This window comes from Pongo pygmaeus, chromosome 14 (genome assembly GCF_028885625.2).
Source record: "Pongo pygmaeus isolate AG05252 chromosome 14, NHGRI_mPonPyg2-v2.0_pri, whole genome shotgun sequence".
In the NCBI taxonomy this organism is placed as follows: domain Eukaryota; kingdom Metazoa; phylum Chordata; class Mammalia; order Primates; family Hominidae; genus Pongo; species Pongo pygmaeus.
The window spans coordinates 123,250,342-123,270,521 of record NC_072387.2 but is presented as its reverse complement, the minus strand read 5'-3'; the positions used below and the strand labels follow the sequence as shown (position 1 = coordinate 123,270,521).

General features: G+C 47.3%; 1 protein-coding gene, 1 long non-coding RNA gene and 1 pseudogene across 4 annotated transcripts in view; all 3 read right to left on the bottom strand.

Annotated features, from left to right (window-relative positions):
• Positions 1 to 1,081: 1,081 nt before the first annotated feature.
• LOC129011370 (L-lactate dehydrogenase B chain-like) lies at positions 1,082 to 2,291 on the bottom strand (annotated as a pseudogene).
• An 8,302-nt stretch (positions 2,292 to 10,593) lies between these two features.
• Positions 10,594 to 13,063, bottom strand: LOC134738021 (uncharacterized). Its single transcript, XR_010123494.1, has 3 exons — positions 12,592 to 13,063; positions 11,411 to 11,579; positions 10,594 to 11,092 (listed from the first exon to the last, which is right to left on the bottom strand). It is a non-coding gene; the product is annotated as an uncharacterized LOC134738021 (long non-coding RNA).
• A 2,774-nt stretch (positions 13,064 to 15,837) lies between these two features.
• CUL4A (cullin 4A) overlaps positions 15,838 to 20,180 on the bottom strand; it is a 54,419-nt gene continuing 50,076 nt past the window's right edge. For all 3 annotated transcript variants that reach the window (XM_054447057.2, XM_054447056.2, XM_063650671.1), the window contains 2 exons: positions 19,969 to 20,121; positions 15,838 to 16,897 (listed from right to left, as the gene is read on the bottom strand). In XM_054447057.2, coding sequence (XP_054303032.1) covers positions 16,802 to 16,897; positions 19,969 to 20,121 — 249 coding nt within the window. In that variant the 3' untranslated portion in view covers positions 15,838 to 16,801. The remainder of the gene's footprint in view (positions 16,898 to 19,968; positions 20,122 to 20,180) is intronic.

Sequence of the window (20,180 nt, the reverse complement as noted above, 5' to 3'; positions counted from 1 at the left end):
TGTTGCTCTTGTCCGCCCATCAGCTTTTGCTTTACATATTTTGAGGTCTGTGAATAGAGGCCTGCCCAGTTAGGGTTAAGTCTTGGGATGAACGTCTGTGTTTTACCGTTATGAAAGGTACCTCTTATCTCTGGTGAGATTCCTTGTCCTGAAGTCTACTTTGATCTTAATGTAGCCACTCTATCTTTCTCATTCGTCTTCATGGTACGTCTTTCTTCATCTTCTTTCTTCTTTAGACAAGGTCTCAGCCGGGTGCCGTGGCTCATGCCTGTAATTCCAGCATTCTGGGAGGCTGAGGCGGGTGGATCACTTCAGGTCAGGAGTTCGAGCCCAGCCTGTCCAAATCCCATCTCTACTAAAAATACAAAAATTAGCCAGGTGTGGTGGGTGGCGGGCACTTGTAATCCCAGCTACTTGGGAGGCTGAGGCAGGAGAATTGCTTGAACCCAGGAGTCGGGGGCTGCAGTGAGCCAAGATAGCACCACTGTACTCCAGCCTGGGCAACAGAGCAAGATTCCATCTCAAGAAAAAAAAAGGCTCTATCTTGCCCAGGCTGGAGTGCAGTGGCATGATCTTGGCTCACAGCAATCTCTGCCTCCAGGCTCAAGCCATCCCCCTACCTCAGCCTCCCCTCAGCCTCCCAGCTCAAGCCATCCTCCTACCTCAGCCTCCCCTCAGCCTCCCAGGTAGCTGGGACTATAGGTATGCACCACCATGCCCGGCTAATTATTGTATTTTTTTGTAGAGATGGGGTCTTGCCATGTTGTCCAGGCTGGTCTCATACTCATGAACTCAAGCAATCTGCCCGCCTCGGCCTCCCAAAGTGCTGGGACTGCAGGCGTGAGCCACTGCACCCAGCCTTCTCTTCTTTTTATTAAGAAGCACGCTACCATGGTTCATTTGGTTCATTGTATTTGTTCAAGGACTCGATTGCAAGCATGAAATCAAGCATGGGCTTTGATTCTGAGCCCAAATTCACATACTGAAGAAGATAAAAGCAAACGGTCATGCATGCCTATGGATGAACACTAAAGGCTCAGGGTTCATCTCACTGTGGTTTTAAATTTCTACAGCTTAGGAGTCACAGGTCTTTGAGGTCCTTCTGGATGTCCCACGGGGTATCTGCACTTTTCTTGAGCAGAACAACCTCATTATCCCTTAGCTGTGGTTGATAACACTGGTTAATCCCCGAGCACTGAGGGTACATGGGAGACTCCAGAGGGCTTCATTCTTGGTGCCCTGCATCCCCTTCACCATTGTTGATACTGGGTGAGCCCTGGACAGATTTTTCAACATGGATTCAACAAGATCAGCTACACTTCACCCAGGAGCCCAGTCAGTATATCCTTTTAGCTTGATGACCACAGGCACTTTCAACCACTATCTTATACACTTGCTTCCAAGTTTCCTGATCATCATTAGTTCCCATTTCTGGATTCAATTCCTGGAGAGAAACACCTGCCACGTTCACACTACTCCACACAGCCACACTTGAGTCACTGTGTTCTCCCCAAATCCATCTGTGGCAGAATCCAGATCACACCCACTTCCAATCATGCAGTGCTTGGGTAATCCAACATATGTAAGAATGTTCACTGCATTGGAAACCTCAGTTATGATGCAACCAGGCTCTCTCTGCTCCAGGTTGAGATGACTGTCTCACTCTTTTGTTTTTAGATGGAGTCTCGCTCTGTTGCCCAGGCTGGAGTGCAGTGGTGTGATCTCGGCTCACTGCAACCTCCACCTCCCGGGTTCAAGCAATTCTCCTGCCTCAGCCTCCTGAGTAGCTGGGATTACAGGAATGCACCACAACACCTGGCTAATTTTTTTGTATTTTTAGTAGAGATGGGGTTTCACCATATTGGCCAGGCTGGTCTCGAACTCCTGACCTTGTGATCCTCCCGCTTCGGCCTCCCAAAGTGCTGGGATTACAGGTGTGAGCCCAGTGGTCACAGAGTCATATTTATCTGCCACAATTTTAGGTGTCTGAAGAAATAAGCTGCCATCTGCAGATCCACCATGCCACCTTTGCACTGATCTTCCATAGCACGCACAAGAGCAAGCTCATCAGAGACCTTCCCAGAGGCAGACAGCACACGCCTCACCAGCTTGTCCAACACGCCCACAGTGATCTGCTTGTTTGGGACCTGTTGCCTCTTCTGCAGCTGGTGCAAGGAGTCTTTCCTTAAGAAATGCCCTTGTGCCCAGGAGAGAGAAGGCTCTGGAAACTGCTGTAACAGTTGTACAGAGAAGACAATGCCAGCTGCGTGTGTCTCGTGGTCTTTCTTCATCCTTTAACTCATCTGTGTCTTTATTAAAATGACTCTCTGGGCTGGGCACGGTGACACACGCCTGTCGTCCCAGCAGTTCTGGAGGCTGAGGCAGAGGATCCACTTGAGCCCAGGAATTTGAGACCAGGCTGGGCAACACGGTGAGATGTCATCTCTACAAAATATAAACAATTGGCCAGTTGTGGTGGCGCACACTTGCTACTCAAGAGGCTGAGGTGGGAGGATTGTTGGAGCCCGGCAGATTGAAGCTGCAGTGAGCCGTGATTGTGCCACTGCACTCCAGCCTGGGCGACACAGTGAGATCCTCTCTCGAAATAACAGTGCCTTTCTAGTGGACAGCATATACTTTGGTCTTAATTTTCTATACAGCTTGAAAATCTTTGGCATTTAATTGGAGTGTGATGTCATTGTTACTAATAAATTAATGAGATGGTCAGGTTCCAGTCCACCCTCTTTCCATTTCCATTTGTCCTATCTGTTCTTCATTCCCTTTTAAAAGTGAATTTCCAGGCCAGGCACGGTGGCTCACGCCTGTGATCCCAGCACTTTGGGAGGCAGAGGCAGGCAGATCACGAGGTCAAGAGTTCAAGACAAGCCTGGCCAACATGGTGAAACGCTGTCTCTACTAAAAATACAAAAATTAGCTGGGTGTGGTGCTGGGTATCTGTAGCCCCAGCTACTCAGGATGCTGAGGCAGGAGAATCGCTTGAACCCAGGAGACAGAGGCTGCAGTGAGCCAAGACCACACGACTGCACTCCAGCCTGGTGACAGAGCAAGACTCTATCTGAAAAAAAAAAAAAAAAAAAAAAAGAATTTCCTGTTTGCCTTTTGTAAAACAAAAATAAAATTCAAAGCCCCCTCAGACCATCTGAATGGACCCCTCTATCAGGGAGGGCATTTCCAAGGCGAACCTGATGGGCTGGCTCCGGCCATGATGGGAGCAGGGGTCAGACATGCCTCATGATTCCCCCGCCCTTTTGGAATTATTGATAGAACAGACTCTTTAAGCATCATGAGACTCTGTTCCCTCTGAAGCCTGCCACCTGGAGGCTGCATCTGCATGGTGAAAGTTTGGTCTCCACAGCCCCTTATTATAACCCAGACATTCCTTTCTGTTGATTCCAGGTCTTTAGATAGTAACTCTTTCAACCAATTGCCAATCAGAAACATTTTAGATCTACCTATAACCTGGAAGCCTCCCGCAGCCCCCTTTCCAGACCAAACTAACGTACATCTTACATGTATTTGATTGATGTCTCATGTCTCCCTAAAAATAAATTAGTCTGTGTCCTGACCACCCTGGGCACATGTTCTCAGGACCTCCTGAGGCTGCGTCATGAGCCATTGGTCACTCATACTTGGCTCAGAATAAATCTCTTCAAATATTTCACAGTTTGACTCTTTGTCAACACTTTGGATTGAGCGTTCTTTCGAATTATACTTTGTCTCCTCTGTTGGCTTGTTCTTTCTTCCTTTGCCTCTCTCTCTGGTATTGTTAGTGGCTGCCCCAGGGTTACCACACGCATCTCTGGCTCATCACACTCACTAGACCATCTCCCCTTTCCCCCCAGGGCTGCCACACGCATCTCTAGCTCATCACACTCACTAGACCATCTCCCCTTTCCCCCAGGGCTGTCACACACATCTCTGGGCTCATCACACTCACTAGACCATCTCCCCCTTCCCCCCAGGGCTGCCACACACATCTCTAGCTCATCACACCAGACCATCTCCCCTTTCCCCCCAGGGTTGTCACACGCATCTCTAGCTCATCACACCAGACCATCTCCCCTTTCCCCCAGGGCTGTCACACGCATCTCTAGCTCATCACACCAGACCATCTCCCCTTTCCCCCCAGGGCTGTCACACGCATCTCTAGCTCATCACACTAGACCATCTCCCCTTTCCCCCCAGGGCTCTCACACACATCTCTAGCTCATCACACTAGACCATCTCCCCTTTCCCCCCAGGGCTGTCACACGCATCTCTAGCTCATCACACTAGACCATCTCCCCTTTCCCCCCAGGGCTGTCACACGTATCTCTGGGCTCATCACACACTCACTAGACCATCTCCCCTTTCCCCCCAGGGTTGCCACACGCATCTCTAGCTCATCACACTCACCAGACCATCTCTTTCCCCATTCTTTGTGTCGTGTCATACGTTTTACTTCTACATATGGTATTAATGCCAACATATATTATTTTTGCTTTAAATAGTTGTTTTTAAAGAAAATAATAAGATTGTGAAGCTGATTTGTGTGTGTGTCTACCCAAATGCTTGCGAGTGCGGGCGCTCCTCAGGCCTTTGGCAGACCCTGGCTTCTATCTGGCTTTGCTTTCCAGCAGCTGAAGCTCCTTCCTCCTGCACTTCTCCTACTAGAGGTTTCTGTCTGAAAAGGCATACTTTGCCTCCATTCAGAAATGTATGTTCACTGAATACAGACTTCCCAGCTGACAGTGTTTGCTTCAGCTCTTCATTAATGTTTCTGAAGATAAGCCATTTAGATGTGTATGGAACTGGGTTTTCCTGATGAAGAGGCACTGTGCTTGTGTGTGACTGTGACACTCCTCTTTGCTGGTGTGTAGTACGTGTCCTAAGCAGCTTTGTGTGTGTTCACTTGGAAACACCCCATGAGGTAAGTAGGATTATTATCTCCACTTTTAAGAAAACCAAGGTTTAAAGAATTGCAGGAATTGCACCTGGACAGTGACAGAGGGAGGACCTGGCAGAGGGGGGACCTGGCCAGTGTTAAAGCTTCTCTGCTGATCCCAGTGCCTTGAAGGTGCTGTTCATTCTGTGACGAGTGGAATCCTAGCAGGTGTCCACTTCTCAGTACAATGCTGCCTCGACCTACGCTGCAGCTGGCCTTGGTTCCTCCATCACTGACCACAGAAAGCCTTACCTCTGCTCGGCTGTCTGCCCCTCAGCTTCCCTAGCGACCTCTGCCGGGGGGAGCACTGCGCAGGGATGTGTTTTCCCTGTTCTGTTCCCTTGGGGGGAGCACTGCGCGGGGATGTGGTTTCCCTGTTCTGTTCCCTGGGGGGGAGCACTGCGCGGGGATGTGGTTTCCCTGTTCTGTTCCCTGGGGGGGGGCACTGCGCGGGGATGTGGTTTCCCTGTTCTGTTCCCTGGGGGGGAGCACTGCGCGGGGATGTGGTTTCCCTGTTCTCTTCACTGGGGGGGAGCACACTGCGCGGGGATTTGGTTTCCCGTGTTCTCTTCCCTGGGGGGGAGCACACTGCGCGGGGATGTGGTTTCCCCTGTTCTGTTCCCTGGAGGGGGAGCACTGCACGGGGATGTGGTTTCCCTGTTCTGTTCCCTGGGGGGGAGCACTGCGTGGGGATGTGGTTTCCCTGTTGTCTTCGCTGGGGGGGAGCACACTGAGCGGGGATTTGGTTTCCCGTGTTCTGTTCCCTGGGGGGGAGCACACTGCGCAGGGATTTGGTTTCCCGTGTTCTGTTCCCTGGGGGGGAGCACTGCACGGGGATGTGGTTTCCCTGTTCTGTTCCCTGGGGGGGAGCACTGCACGGGGATGTGGTTTCCCTGTTCTCTTCGCTGGGGGGGAGCACACTGCACGGGGATTTGGTTTCCCCCGTTCTGTTCCCTGGGGGGGGAGCACTGCACGGGGATGTGGTTTCCCTGTTCTCTTCGCTGGGGGGGAGCACACTGCACGGGGATTTGGTTTCCCCTGTTCTGTTCCCTGGGGGGGGAGCACTGCACGGGGATGTGGTTTCCCTGTTCTCTTCGCTGGGGGGGAGCACACTGCACGGGGATTTGGTTTCCCCTGTTCTGTTCCCTGGGGGGGAGCACTGCACGGGGATGTGGTTTCCCTGTTCTGTTCCCTGGGGGGGAGCACTGCGCGGGGATGTGGTTTCCCTGTTCTCTTCGCTGGGGGGGAGCACACTGCACGGGGATTTGGTTTCCCCTGTTCTGTTCCCTGGGGGGGAGCACTGCGCGGGGATGTGGTTTCCCTGTTCTCTTCGCTGGGGGGGAGCACACTGCGCGGGGATTTGGTTTCCCCTGTTCTGTTCCCTGGGAAACCTACCCACAGTTATTTCTCCTTTCCGTATGCTCAGATTCTCCCCTTTTCTCTCTTGCTTGCTCAGTTTGATGCTTGCTCAATTCTCATTACCCAAGAGCAGCTCTCCCTGGCCTCTGCCTTGCCTCCAGCTACCACTCGCCACACCCACCACCCGCTGGGCCCAGCACACAAACTGAATGGCCCGAGATGCCACCCTGACGGTCCGTTTCTGATTCTCACCACACTTTAAAACTCCCTTCTTTTGTTCTGTCCCACCCGTACTTCTCCCCATTCTTATCTCGCTGGTCTTTGTTCCTTCCACTGGCCCTGCTTCATTCACTCCTCACCGTTTACTGAGCACTGTGCACCAGATGCTATAGACTTGGGGACAGGCTTGTGCCTAAAAACACGACTTCAGAAGCCTGACGAATGGGGGCCCAGATCACAACACACGTGCTTGAGCTTGAGACCCGTCTCAAAGAAAAAACATACAACTCTCTGAGGCACTAGTTCAATTTGTTTCTTTTTCTTGACAGGATCTAGCTCTGTTGCCCAGGCTGGAGTGCAGTGGTTCCATCACGGCTCACTGCAGCCTTGACTTCCCGGGCTCAAGCAATCCTCCCACCTCTGCCTTCTGAGCAGCCGGGAGTACAGGCATGCGCCACCACACCTGGCTAATTTTTGTATTTTTTTGTAGAGATGGGTTTTCACCATGTTGCCCAGGCTGGTCTTGAGTTCCTAGGCTCAAACAATCTGCCCACCTTGGCCTCCCAAAGGGCTGGGATTATAGGCTTGAGCCACTGCGCCCCACTGGTGTGTAATTTTAATCCTAACATCATTTGCCTGATGTGCAGGAAGTCAGTACACTGAGACACTGGGGATTGCAGCAGAGACGGAGCTTAACACCTAGAGGGGAACTGAACAAGAGACAGAGGAAGCCTTGAATGCGCCTCTCAGAGGAGTTTGGGGCTGGGGATTTTAAGGGTTTCGGAGTGGCCGAGGTGTGGGAGTTGCTGATGGGTTGAAGAGTGCAGGCTAAAATCATGGGATGGGGGGATGAAGAAACTGCATTCTCATGCTGCCTCAGCGCCCTGTGGGAGCCATTGACTGGTTGATGTCAGCTGTTCTGCTAGAATTGAGGATCTGAAAAACATATTAAGCAATGTTTAAAGCCTTATGGTTCTAACGTCAGTGGTCCTATCTATGAGAACAATGGGGGTGCAAATGATCAGTATCCAGGGCTACAAGACTTCCAGTTACAAGGAAGTGGGCCAAAGTGCAGCCTGATTCATGCTTAGTTATGACTGCATTTCTGCCTAGAACCCGGCGTGTAATTCCTGCTAACCCTGTCAGGACAGTTTGAGTTTCAAGAAGATATTCTAGAAATAAAATAAAAACAATTTTTTATTAAAAAGAAAAATAAGAAATAATATAAAAACATAAAACAATCTTTTATTAAAAAGAAAACCAAGAAACAATCATCTGATAGTAGAGGCCACCAAGAGAAAAGCCAACCAGAAACAGAGACAGAACAGTGAACTATGCGTGGGGAGGGGTGAGGCCAGGCCTTCTTCTCATTAGAGCTTCCAGTTGGTTTACTTAGAAAGATGAGTGCTAAGGAAAGTGACAGCAAAGAAGTTGAAGGGGAAGAGGCAATGTAGAATGTCAAAAAAGAACACTTCCTGGAACAGAAGTCCTGAGTCTTCCAGTCTGAAGGTTCAGTGGGTGGCTGGCAGAGGCCAGATGAAAGTGGACACACACCGAGACACTCTTGTGAGATACCAAAACTCCAGGAATAGAAGACTCCAAAAGTGACGTGAGGGAACTGCAGGTTAGCTAACAAAATGGCATCAGACTTTAGAGCTAGAAAATAGAAGACTATGGCAGTGCAATCCCTTCAAAGTTCTGAGGGAAGGTGATTTTGAGCCTAGAGTTTTTATGTAGCCAAACAATCAAACACAAGTGTAAAATAAAAACAGTCCAGCCAGGATTCAGAAAATTTGTCTCCCATGCATTCTTCCTGAGAAGATCATTTAAGAATCTACCTAATGAAGCCCAGCACAGTGGCTCATGCCTGTAATCAGCACTTTGGGAGGCTGAGGTGGGCGGATCACCTGAGGTCAGAAGTTCGAAACCAGCCTGGCTTTTTCTCTACTGAAAATACAAAAATTAGCTGGGTGTGGTGGCGTGTGCCTGTAATCCCAGCTACTCAGGAGGCTGAGGCAGGTTAGGAGCTTGAGACCAGCCTGGCTAAATGGCAACACCCCGTGTCTACTGAAAATACAAAAATTAGCTGGGCGTGGTGGTGTGCCTGTAATCCCAGTTACTCGGGAAGCTGAGGCAGGAGAATCGCTTGAACCCAAGAAGCAGAGATTGTAGTGAGCTGAGATCGTGCCACTGCACTCTCCAGCCTGGGCAACAGAGTGAGACTGTCTCAAAAAAAAAAAAAAAAAAAAAAAAAAGAATCTACTTAATAAAACCAGAAGACAAGAAAAAGAGAAGACTGAGATCCAAGGAGTGGACCTAAACAGAAATGCAGAGAAAATGGGTTCCAGGATCACAGCTATGCAGGGGCTTAAAAGCAAATGATGCAGCCAGAGTGGGGGTGCACTCGAATCGTGCCTGGGAATGGCCAGGGCACTCTACTCTGGCCTGGGAAACACAGTGAGACCTCGTCTCTTAAAAAAAAGAGGCAAATGATTCATTGTATTATTATCATTATTATTATTATTATTATTATTATTTGTATTTTTAGTAGAGACAGGGTTTAACTATGTTAGCCAGGATGGTCTCGATCTCCTGACCTCGTGATCTGCCTGCCTCGGCCTCCCAAAGTGCTGGGATTACAGACGTGAGCCATTGCGCCCGGCCGATTCATTGTATTATTTATATTATTTTTATTTATTAATTTATTTTTTGAGACAGGGTCTCACTCTATTGTCCAGGCTGGAGTGCAGTGGTGCGATCATAGCTCACTGCAGCCTCAACTTCACAGGCTCAAGTGATCCTCCCACCTCAGCCTCCTGAGAAGCTGGGACTACAGGCAAGCACCAGCATGCCTGGCTAATTGTTAAATTTTTTTGTAGAGCTGAGGTCTGTTATCCAGGCTGGTCTCAAACTCCTGGCCTCCAGCAATCCTTCTACCTCAGCCTCCCAAAGTTCTGGGATTATAGGTGTAAGCCACCATGCCTGGCCCATAGTTCAATTTAAAACACTATTAGGCCAGGCGCGGTGGCTCACGCCTGTAATCCCAGCACTTTTGGAGGCCACGGCAGGCGGATCACAAGGTCAGGAGTTTGAAACCAGCCTGGCCAATATGGTGAAACCCCGTCTCTACTAAAAATACAAAAAAATTAGCCAGGCGTGGTGGCACACGCCTGTAATCCCAGCTACTCGGGAGGCTGAGGCAGGAGAATTGTTTGAACCTGGGAGGCTGAGGTTGCAGTGAGCCGAGGTTGCACCACTGCACTCCAGCCTGGGTGACAGAGTGAGACTCTGTCTCAAAACCAAAACCAAAACCAAACCCAAAACCAAACTACTTATCAGAGGGCCAGGTGCCATGGCTCACAGCTGTAATCCTGTCACTTTGGGAGGCTGAGGCGTGCAGATCACTTGAGGTCAGGAGTTTGAGACCAGCCTGGCCAACACAGTGAAACCCTGTCTCTACTAAAAATACAAAAATTAGCCAGGTGTGGTTGCACACACCTGTAATCCCAGCTACTCCAGAGGCTGAGGCAGGAGAAGCACTTGAACCTGGGAAGCGGAGGTTGCAGTGAGCTGAGGTTGCACCACTGTACCCGAGCCTGGATGACGGAGTGAAACTCCATATAAAAAAAAAAAAAAAAACCCCAAAAACCCCAAAACAACAAGAAAACCACTATTAGAGGATTCTGATAAATGATTTTTTTTTTTTTTTTTTGAGGCAGTCTCGCTCTGTCTCCCAGGCTGGAGTGCAATGGTGCGATCTTGGTTCACTGCAACCTCCACCTCCCGGGTTCAAGTGATTCTCCTGCCTCAGCCTCCCAAGTAGCTGCGATTATAGGCACGAGCCACCACACCCGGCTAATTTTTGTATTTTTAGTAGAGATGGGGGTTTCACCATGTTGGACAGGCTGGTCTGGAATTCCTGACCTTGTGATCCGCCTGCCTCGGCCTCCTAGTGTTGGGATTACAGGCGTGAGCCACCGCGACCAGCCCCGAAATGTGTGTTTTAAGAAAAAAATTGGGTTTATGCAAACTGTGATAAGGAAATTATCTTGGTGATAAGACAAAAGGCACTGTTTTTTTTTTTTTTTTTTTTGGTCATCAATAGCAATTAAAAACTCCAGGAAAAAAAAAGCTGAACAAAAATGCCACAGTGCAAATATAAAGCAAGTTAAAATAATGACATACATTTTCAGGTTTAATGGAATGTGGAAAGAAACAGCTTCTCTTTGATGCTTAGAATATTCTTTGTGCTGCACAAATACAGGATTACATTTCTTTTTTTTTTTTTTCTTGAGACACAGTCTTGCTCTGTCGCCCAGGCTGGAGTGCAGTGGTGCGATCTCCGCTCACTGCAAGCTCGGCCCCCCGGGTTCAAGTGATTTTCCTGCCTCAGCCTCCCGAGTAGCTGGGACTACAGGAGTGCGCCACCATGCCTGGCTAATTTTTTGTATTTTAATAGAGACGGGGTTTCACCGTGTTAGCCAGGATGGTCTTGATCTTCTGACCTTGTGGTCCGCCGCCTTGGCCTCCCAAAGTGCTGGGATTACAGGCGTGAGCCACCGCGCCGGCCTGCCAATACAGGAGGTATTCATGAGAAACTGAGTACATTCATGGATCGAGAGAATAGGGTTTCAATATGTCCATTACAATTACAAAGGTAACCCATAAAATAACTAATGACAACAGTGGATTAGGTTGGGAGGAGAGCGGGCGGGAGAGTGCAATTACTTTGGGTTGGCTGATTCCTTGTGTTTTATGGTAAAGAAACAACATAGTGGGTGGGGCCATTTTGTTTTCTTAATAATTTGTAATTACTTTTAAACATTCTTTTGACACAAAATTAAAAAAATACAAAATAGTATATGCATAGAAAAGATTCTTGCGTACCTGCTCCCAGCCTTCCAGAACTCCATTCTGGAGTTGAGCCGTTGTTATTCACACGTACACGGGCCGTGCACACAGTGGTGGCAGGGCAGCACTGCTCTCTTTTCTCACGTGGTATCTCTTGACATTCACTCCAAATGGACATCTATGGACATCTAGATCTTGGTTCAAGCTGCATGGTCAGAACATCACACGTGCATGGACTTAGCACATGGTCTGTTTCCTTATTGAAGGACATTTAAGGTATTTTCTATGTGTGCGAGAACAGTACTAGAAATCATTCTACATGAGTGAGAGGAACTTACTGGGTCAAAGGTGTGGGCATTTTCAAATTTAATATATTCTCACAAATTTACCTGAGACCATCATTTCACAATGTCTCAGATCCCTCGAGCTGACCTCCCTCACCAGAGCCCACCAGCCTGTCCCCCATCACTGCTGGGCCTCTCACTCTCACATAGCCCGACTGTCACCTCTCCCCCTCCAGCCCTTTCTCCTGACCTTTCTGAATTCAGTCTGTGGTTGACAAAACCTCCATCTCCTAAACCTTCTTGCTAGGCGGTCCTGACACCTGCACTCCTCTTCCCCTGAACTTCCCAGGCTGCTGCACGAGGCCTGGGCCTGGCCACTGCCTGGTTTCTCCTTCCAAACCCACCACAGGGTGCCCATGCCTCCCTGGAGGGGGCAGAGGCCCACTGCTCACTTCGTGACCCTCCCCCTGGGGCTGCATCTGGAGCGAGGCCCTCCCTTCTGCCCAGTGCCACTTCCAGGCCATGCTCCTTCCGTGCTGCTGGACACCCTGGGGGGGTGCGCCCTTCTCACTGGCTGGCCCACCTCCAGGCCCCGGGGCTGTCCTGCACTCAGGGCCTCCATCACCAGCTCCTGTCACCGTCCCTGACTGCTGGACAACCATCAGGTCTTGTCCCCCACGCTCTGGCCCCACTTCCCCGTCTGTCCTCACCCAGACGATCATTGCCAACAGCTGCGCCCTCCAAGCTCACCTCCTAAATCTTCATGTTACACGACCCCCCACCCTCCAGCCTAGGGCCATGGTCACCGTCACAACCAATGTCTCCCTCGGCACCACACCTACAGCCAGCCCTCACCTGCCCCCACTCCCTGTGCCCTTGATCCCGCCCTCTCCTGGGATATTAGGGCCTTGCTGCAGGACGATGCCCAGTCACCTGCCACTGGAATGCAGCTCTGCTCCTGCGACCTCTCAGAGTCATCTCATCCGCTGTTCATCTGTTCTTGAAAGCAGGTCTGCCCTCATGGTACCCGTTTCCTCTGCTCCCACTCTCTTAAAGCTAATGAAGAACTCACTTATCCAAAGGCTTGTTGCTGGTCTTCTGACTTCTAGTTCTGTTAACATTAAACTCATCAGTACTTTGTCGTACATTTTATCCAAGATGGTTCCAGTTGTTTTGTTTTCTTTTTTGAGACGAAGTTTTGCTGTCATCCAGGCTGGAGTGCAGTGGCGCGATCTCAGCTCACTGTAGGCTCCGTTTCCCAGGTTCACGCCATTCTCCTGCCTCAGCCTCCTCAGCAGCTGGGACTACAGAAGGCTGCCGCCATGCCGGGCTTATTTTTTTGTATTTTCAGTAGAGACGGGGTTTCACTGTGTTAGCCAGGATGGTCTCGATCTCCTGACCTCGTGATCCGCCCACCTCCGCCTCCCAAAGTGCTGGGATTACAGGCATGAGCCACCACGCCCGGCCAGGGTTCCAGTTTTTTTAACCTTGTTTTTCCCCATGTTGACTTTAAAAGATGTCATTTAATGTCAATCCTTTTTTAAAAAAATCAATGTGGATTCACTAGATCACTTACTTGGTGGAAAAACACAAATAAAGGGGCAACAGGTAAAAAATCTTAGAAAGGAGGAATATATTTTTCTGAGTTCTATTGCACAGCATGGTGAATATAGTCAAAAATAGAGTATTGTACATTTCAAAATTGCTAAGAGTAAATTTCACATGTTCTCACTACAAAAACGTTAAGTATTTGAGGTGATGGATGTAACTAGCTTGACTAGTCCATATTGTATGCATAATTTATAAGATCACTTTATACTCTACAAATTTATACAATAATAGTCAATTTACAATAAAAATGTATCTTATGATTATGGTTTCATATATATATATATTTTTACACATAAATACTTGACCACTTGGAACTTCTCTTAGTATAAAAAGAAGTCTAATCCAACTTTTCTCTTTTCAAGGTAGCCCACACTTCCAAGCATGGGTACTTGTTGCAAAGTCCAGTTCATGATCACACACAGCCCCTTTGTGCCACTCCGAATTCCTGTTATTTGGCTTATTTGTGGACCTTCTTGTTCCAGGAATCTTTTTAAAGGGCCAGCATCATGCTGTTTCAATTACAATGTTCTAAAAACAGCAGAATTTAAAACAATTTGACTAGTGTTGCATATTTGCTTTTCTGTTTTAACTTTTGAATCCGCTCATGTTTTACAGGAAGGTTTTACATCTTAAGATACCGTATAGCAAAATGTGAGAATAAACAGAACTTTCACTTATTCAGGGCCCGTGTTCCTTAGTAATTTTATAATACCTTTCACATAGGTGTTTCCCTATTTGTTACTAGGTATTTTATCTTTTTTTGGGGTTGCTATTGAAAAAATGACTTCTGGTCAGGTGCAGTCTCATGCCTATAATCCTAGCATTTGGGGAGGCTGAGGCGGGAGGTTCGCTTGAGGCCAGGAGTACAAGAACAGCCTTGGCAACATAGCAAGACACTGCCTCTATAAAAAATACAATAAAAATTATCTGGGCATGGTGATGTACACCTGTAGGCCCAGCTACTCAGGAGGCTGAGAAGAGAGGATCGCTTGAGCCCAGAAGGTAGAGGCTGCCATGAGCCATCATCATGCCACTGCACTCCAGTCCGGGTGACAGTTAAGACCCTGTCTCTAAATAAAAATAAAAAATGACCCTCCATTATAGCCTGTATTTATAGGAAAGCTATTGACATTTTTGTTAATTTTGTATCCAGTTAACTTGATGAATTCTTTCTTCAGTCACAGCTTTTCATTTGCTCTTTAGATGACCTGGGTATGCAACCATCTAACCTGCAAGTAATTTCACCTTTTCCTTTCCACTTTTACAGCATTTCTGTCTAAGTGCTGTTTCTTTTTCAATGATTTCTTCTATACTATTTGTTTTACTACACTGACCTTTAACAATAAAACATTAAATACTGCTAAATAAGAGAATAGATATAAATAGATTTTCCTTTCTTTTATAAAACAGAAACAGGCAGGCCGGGCATGGTGGCTCACGCCTGTAATCCCAGCACTTTGGGAGGCCGAGGTGGGCAGATCACCTGAGGTTAGGAGTTCAAGACCAGTCTGGCCAACATGGTGAAACCCCGTCTCTACAAAAATACAAATATTAGCTTGGCATGACGGCGGGTGCCTGTAATCCCAGCTACTTGGGAGACTGAGGTGGGAGAATTGCTTGAACCCAGGAGGCAGAGGGTGCAGTGAGCTGAGATTGCACCACTGCACTCCAGCTTGGGCAACGGAGCGAGACTCCACCTCAATTAAAAATAAATAAACTAAAATGGAAACAGGATCTCCCCATGGTGCCCAGGATGGTCTGGAACTCGGGCTCAAACGATCGTCCCACCTTGCCCTCCCACAGCTGGGACTACAGGCGTGAGCCACTGTGCCCGAATGAGACAAAGGCACAGCACAACGAATCGTCCAAGTAAAAAGACCCACTTGTCACTACCCGGCCCCACTGGTATTCTGTGGCAGAGGTGGGCAGGAAACAATAATCACTTGAGAGGAACAGCTGCTCCCTGCTCTGACTTCCGTCTAGTGCACTAGTAGTCAAAGCTGCTAAAGAGTTATGAAGAATGTGTCATTTGCATATCACAAAGTTTTATTAATGTAATTTTAAGGCCAATTAAACTAATTTTATTCAAAGTAAGTCTACATTAAATTACAATATTAACAATCTCTAGACACAACGAACTTAAAATATAAGAAATAAAAATAGAAATCTGTTTGGTCTTTCTTAGACCACATATCATGGAACTCATAAATGAAAATTTTCAAAGATAGAAATGACAATTAAGGAGTGAGGATTTTAATGTGGAAACCCACGAGGTGTCATATTTCAAACCCACGTTTCAAAAAGAGACTCTTTTAATAATTTAGCACAAAATCAAATTATATAAACTTGGTATATTCCAGAAAATATTGCTTTAAACACTTATGCCATGATCAAAATTCCTTTGGTAGCTTTTAATCAAAATGAAACATGCTATTATGTAAAATATAAAGGATTTTTAAATGTTATCTCAAAAGTATCTTTGTCATAGTTACCCTTCTAACATCACTACTGAGCTTTCCTTTCACTGTTCAACCTCATGTATATATATATACACAACACAAAACCAGGTACCAACAAAATCCTTTTAATCTTTCCACAAAATAACCTCTGCTTCACAACATCAAGACTTTTAAGTCTCCATAAACTTTTTACAGTTTACAGCAGAGAACAAGGATCATCCCTGCGCATGACTGTAAAAACCAAACCAAACTTTATTATTGCAAAATCATACAAATACTGCAGTTGAAAAAAATCAAAGAGCAGTTACCCCAATGCAAAAAAACAGGGACTGCCAGACTCAATCTTAGAATGGAAACACAAACACACTAGCCCCAAACCCTAAAACAGAGATTCACAAGCAACTCAGCTGAAACGAACAGACGCAGCAGGGCGGACACCATGGCCTTGGCACCTTAGGGAGCTCACTTGGAAACCTGACTTACGAAAAATCAGCCATCAAAGTTTACAACTTTTGGAAATACATGAAACAGAGAAGGGCCAGTGGCTAGGATGCATCATCCATTCGCCAGCTTTGAACCCTGGCTCTTTCTAATGTTCACCCACGAAGGGCCCTTGTTTTCACTCTAAATGCTGATCATCTGAGCGAGCTGTCTTCAGGGATACCTAAGGAATCTTCAGAGCTAAAAAAAATGCAGCATCTAGGGTCTTCTTCATTGTGCACTCATGATCACACACAAGAACAAACCAAACCTTCAGCTTTTTGACACAAGAACAAGACCTTTTAAAGGAACTTCTCTTTAGTAACATCTTCTTGTCCAATCTCAAAGTTATTTTGCACAGAGTAACAGAAACAATTTAAATGCCTAAAAGAACTAGAGGAAAAACTGGAGGGAAAAAGATACATCTGCAGGTTGAAGTCTTGAGCCTTGTGAAAGATGACCCAGGAGCCACCTCCCTTCCTTCGCCTTCCAATGTCCACAGCTGGATCAGAGTCCCAGAAATGGCACAGGTGTGCCTCCTGCTCTGAGGGTACATTCTAGTGTTTCATGAAGGGGAACCGTCTGCAGATGCGTCAGGCCACGTAGTGGTACTGATTCGGATTCTCTTTGTCTCTCTCCATATAGTCTCTGTCTATCAGAGATTCAATCCTCTTTTTCAAATCTCCAGGCTAAAAAAGAAAAATAAAACCCCCCTAATTAGAGTGGCATTAAATTTACAAACATTTACATACAAGGGGTATATGCATGAAGTATGTAACTATAATTATAGAAATATATATACAAATATTTATATGAAAATCATTTATAATTATACACATATTTATGAAATGAACAAAACTTTCTATTTTAAAGACAAAGTTAACGTTATCTCTTGATAAAAAAAGCGTCCATGTGAGTTCATGGTCAGAGCGTGGCTTCCTGAGGGAAATGTGAAACTTGTGAAATGTACATACATCATCTGCCATCAGTAAAAGCACATATAAGCGAGGCAGATCCGACATCTGCCATCAGTAAGGGCACACATAAGCGAGGCAGATCCGACATCTGCCATCAGTAGGGGCACACATAAGCGCGGCAGATCCGACATCTGCCATCAGTAAGGGCACATACAAGCGAGGCAGATCCGACATCTGCCATCAGTAAGGACACACATAAGCGAGGCAGATCCGACATCTGCCATCAGTAAGGGCACATAAGCGAGGCATATCCGACATCTGCCATCAGTAAGGGCACACATAAGCGAGGCAGATCCGACATCTGCCATCAGTAAGGGCACATAAGCGAGGCAGATCCGACATCTGCCATCAGTAAGGGCACACATAAGCGAAGCAGATCCAACATCGGCCATCAGTAAGGGCACATACAAGCGAGGCAGATCCGACATCTGCCATCAGTAAGGACACACATAAGCGAGGCAGATCCGACATCTGCCATCAGTAAGGGCACATAAGCGAGGCATATCCGACATCTGCCATCAGTAAGGGCACACATAAGCGAGGCAGATCCGACATCTGCCATCAGTAAGGACACACATAAGCGAGGCAGATCCGACATCTGCCATCAGTAAGGGCACATAAGCGAGGCATATCCGACATCTGCCATCAGTAAGGGCACACATAAGCGAGGCAGATCCGACATCTGCCATCAGTAAGGGCACATAAGCGAGGCAGATCCGACATCTGCCATCAGTAAGGGCACACATAAGCGAAGCAGATCCAACATCGGCCATCAGTAAGGGCACATAAGCGAGGCGGACCCGATCACATGACACATTTTTATTTGAAAGGAAAATCTCATCATGTCTTACTGGGGCACTTTTATCCTTTGAAAGGATGCTTCTGCCTAAGTACTGTATTTTATTTTGTTTACTGATTTTTAGATGGGGTCTCATTTTGCCACCCAGGCTGGAGTGCAGTGGTGCGATCTCAGCTCACTGCAGCCTGCAATCTTCGTGCTTCAGCCCCCCCAGTAGCTGGGACCACAGGCTGCGCACCACCGTGCCTGGCTAATTTTTTTTTTTGTAGAGAAGGGGTCTCACTATGTTGCCCAGGCTGGTCTCAAATTCCTGGGCTCAATCAATCCGCCTGCTGGGATCACCGGCGTGAGGCAGTGCACCCGGCCTGTATCTTTATTCTTATGTATTTATATAGTTATTGCATGCCATGTCCATGTAAGTGAAACTACAATCCCAAGTGTTCCTGTGCTAAGAGTAAGTGACTGAGTAGACGAATCCACAGCCATAGCTCGTCTCTGCCCAGAGGGAACAGCCACTGCTGTATTAGGAAGCAAATCTGTGTGAGCAGTTATGTGCAAGGCTCTCCCTATACAAGAGAGACCCTCTATTTTCCAAACAAACTTAATCTTCTATTCAGTGATAAGCCACACATTTTACAAGATGTGGCTGAGGACGGGCGTGGTGGCTCACGCCTGTAATCCCAGCACTTTGGGAGGCTGAGGCAGGCGGATCACGAGGTCAGGAGTTTGAGACCAGCCTGACCACATGGTGAAACCCTGTCTCTACTAAAAATACAAAAATTAGCTGGGGGTGGTGGTGTGTGCCTGTAATCCCAGCTACTCAGGAGGCTGAGGCAGTAGAATGGCTTGAACCCGGGAGGCAGAGGTTATAGTGAGCCGTGATCGTGCCACTGCACTCCATCCTGGGGGACAGCAAGACTCCATCTCAAAAAAAAAAAAAAGGATGTGGCTGAAAACCCAACTACCCCTGAGAGCAGAGCGGGCGCCCTGGTCTGCCACACTCTACCCCTGAGAGCAGAGCGGGTGCCCTGGTCTGCCACACTCTACCCCTGAGAGCAGAGCGGGCGCCCTGGTCTGCCACACTCCACCCTTGCTCGCCTCTGCTTCGCGCTGGGCCTGGTTGTTTACAGTGGCAACAGGAGACGTGCTCCAGCTGGTGGGAGGAAGGGGCAGTGAACCTGATGGTGCTTTTGGAGCTGCACAGGGCCCTGAGGGTGGCACCTCACCTCTGCAGGGAAGGGGGCAAATGCGGGCTGATGGACAGTGGCACTTCCACCAGACTCTTAAGTGTTCGACCATTTAGTGCATCTCAACTTAATTCCCTTGATGGAATGGGAGGCTCAAACTGCACAACATGGAATCTGGGGACTTTCCCTCCAAAGCACGTGTGGCTGGTCCCATCCCTGAGAGGCCAGGTGTCATCAGAGTTCAGTATTTCCTGGGTTGATAAATACATGTAAAAAACGTTTCATAATACTTTCCCGGCTTATCCTGCATCCCACACGTGGCAGGACAGTAGATCTCAGTTCTGAAAACACAACGCGGGTTGACAGGCCTGGGCTGAATTTCATAAGCAACAGCAACAGTAGACTATTACCGTGGTGGGAAACGCAGTGTAGCCTGTAAACGCTGAATAAGTTATTGTTATCATTTCCTTAAAATCTTGTGATGTAACCTCGACTGCTACTACTATGAGAAAAGTGTTCAGCTTTCCATGTCCCATCTACCTCTTCCTTCCTGAAAATATGAACAAGCGCGCACCATCCCCGGGAAGGAGAGTTTTAGGGCTCTATCATTTCTGCAGTGGCGATGAACAACACCTGGAATAAAGAGCTTCACATTTGCCAGTTTTTCTACATTCAGTGTATACAGAAAGCACCATGAATAATGCAGGTCAAATGATATGACTGAACATAGAATTAAACACGCTTTGTCAATTGTTTAGCAAATACTACAAATTTAATTATGCTAATGTTACATTTACCTTTACTGGAAATTTCAGCTGATTATATAATTCAGAAACTAGAAGATTATGACCAAGAGTCTTTCTCATCTTCATTATTCTGACGATAGCAGCATCAATCTGATATTGTCTATCCTGAAACACTCTCTCAGTGGTGCTAACTTGTTCCTCAACCTATACAAAAAAGAAAAAAAAAGTTAAGTGTAAAGCTATATTTTCTTTATTTTTTGAGA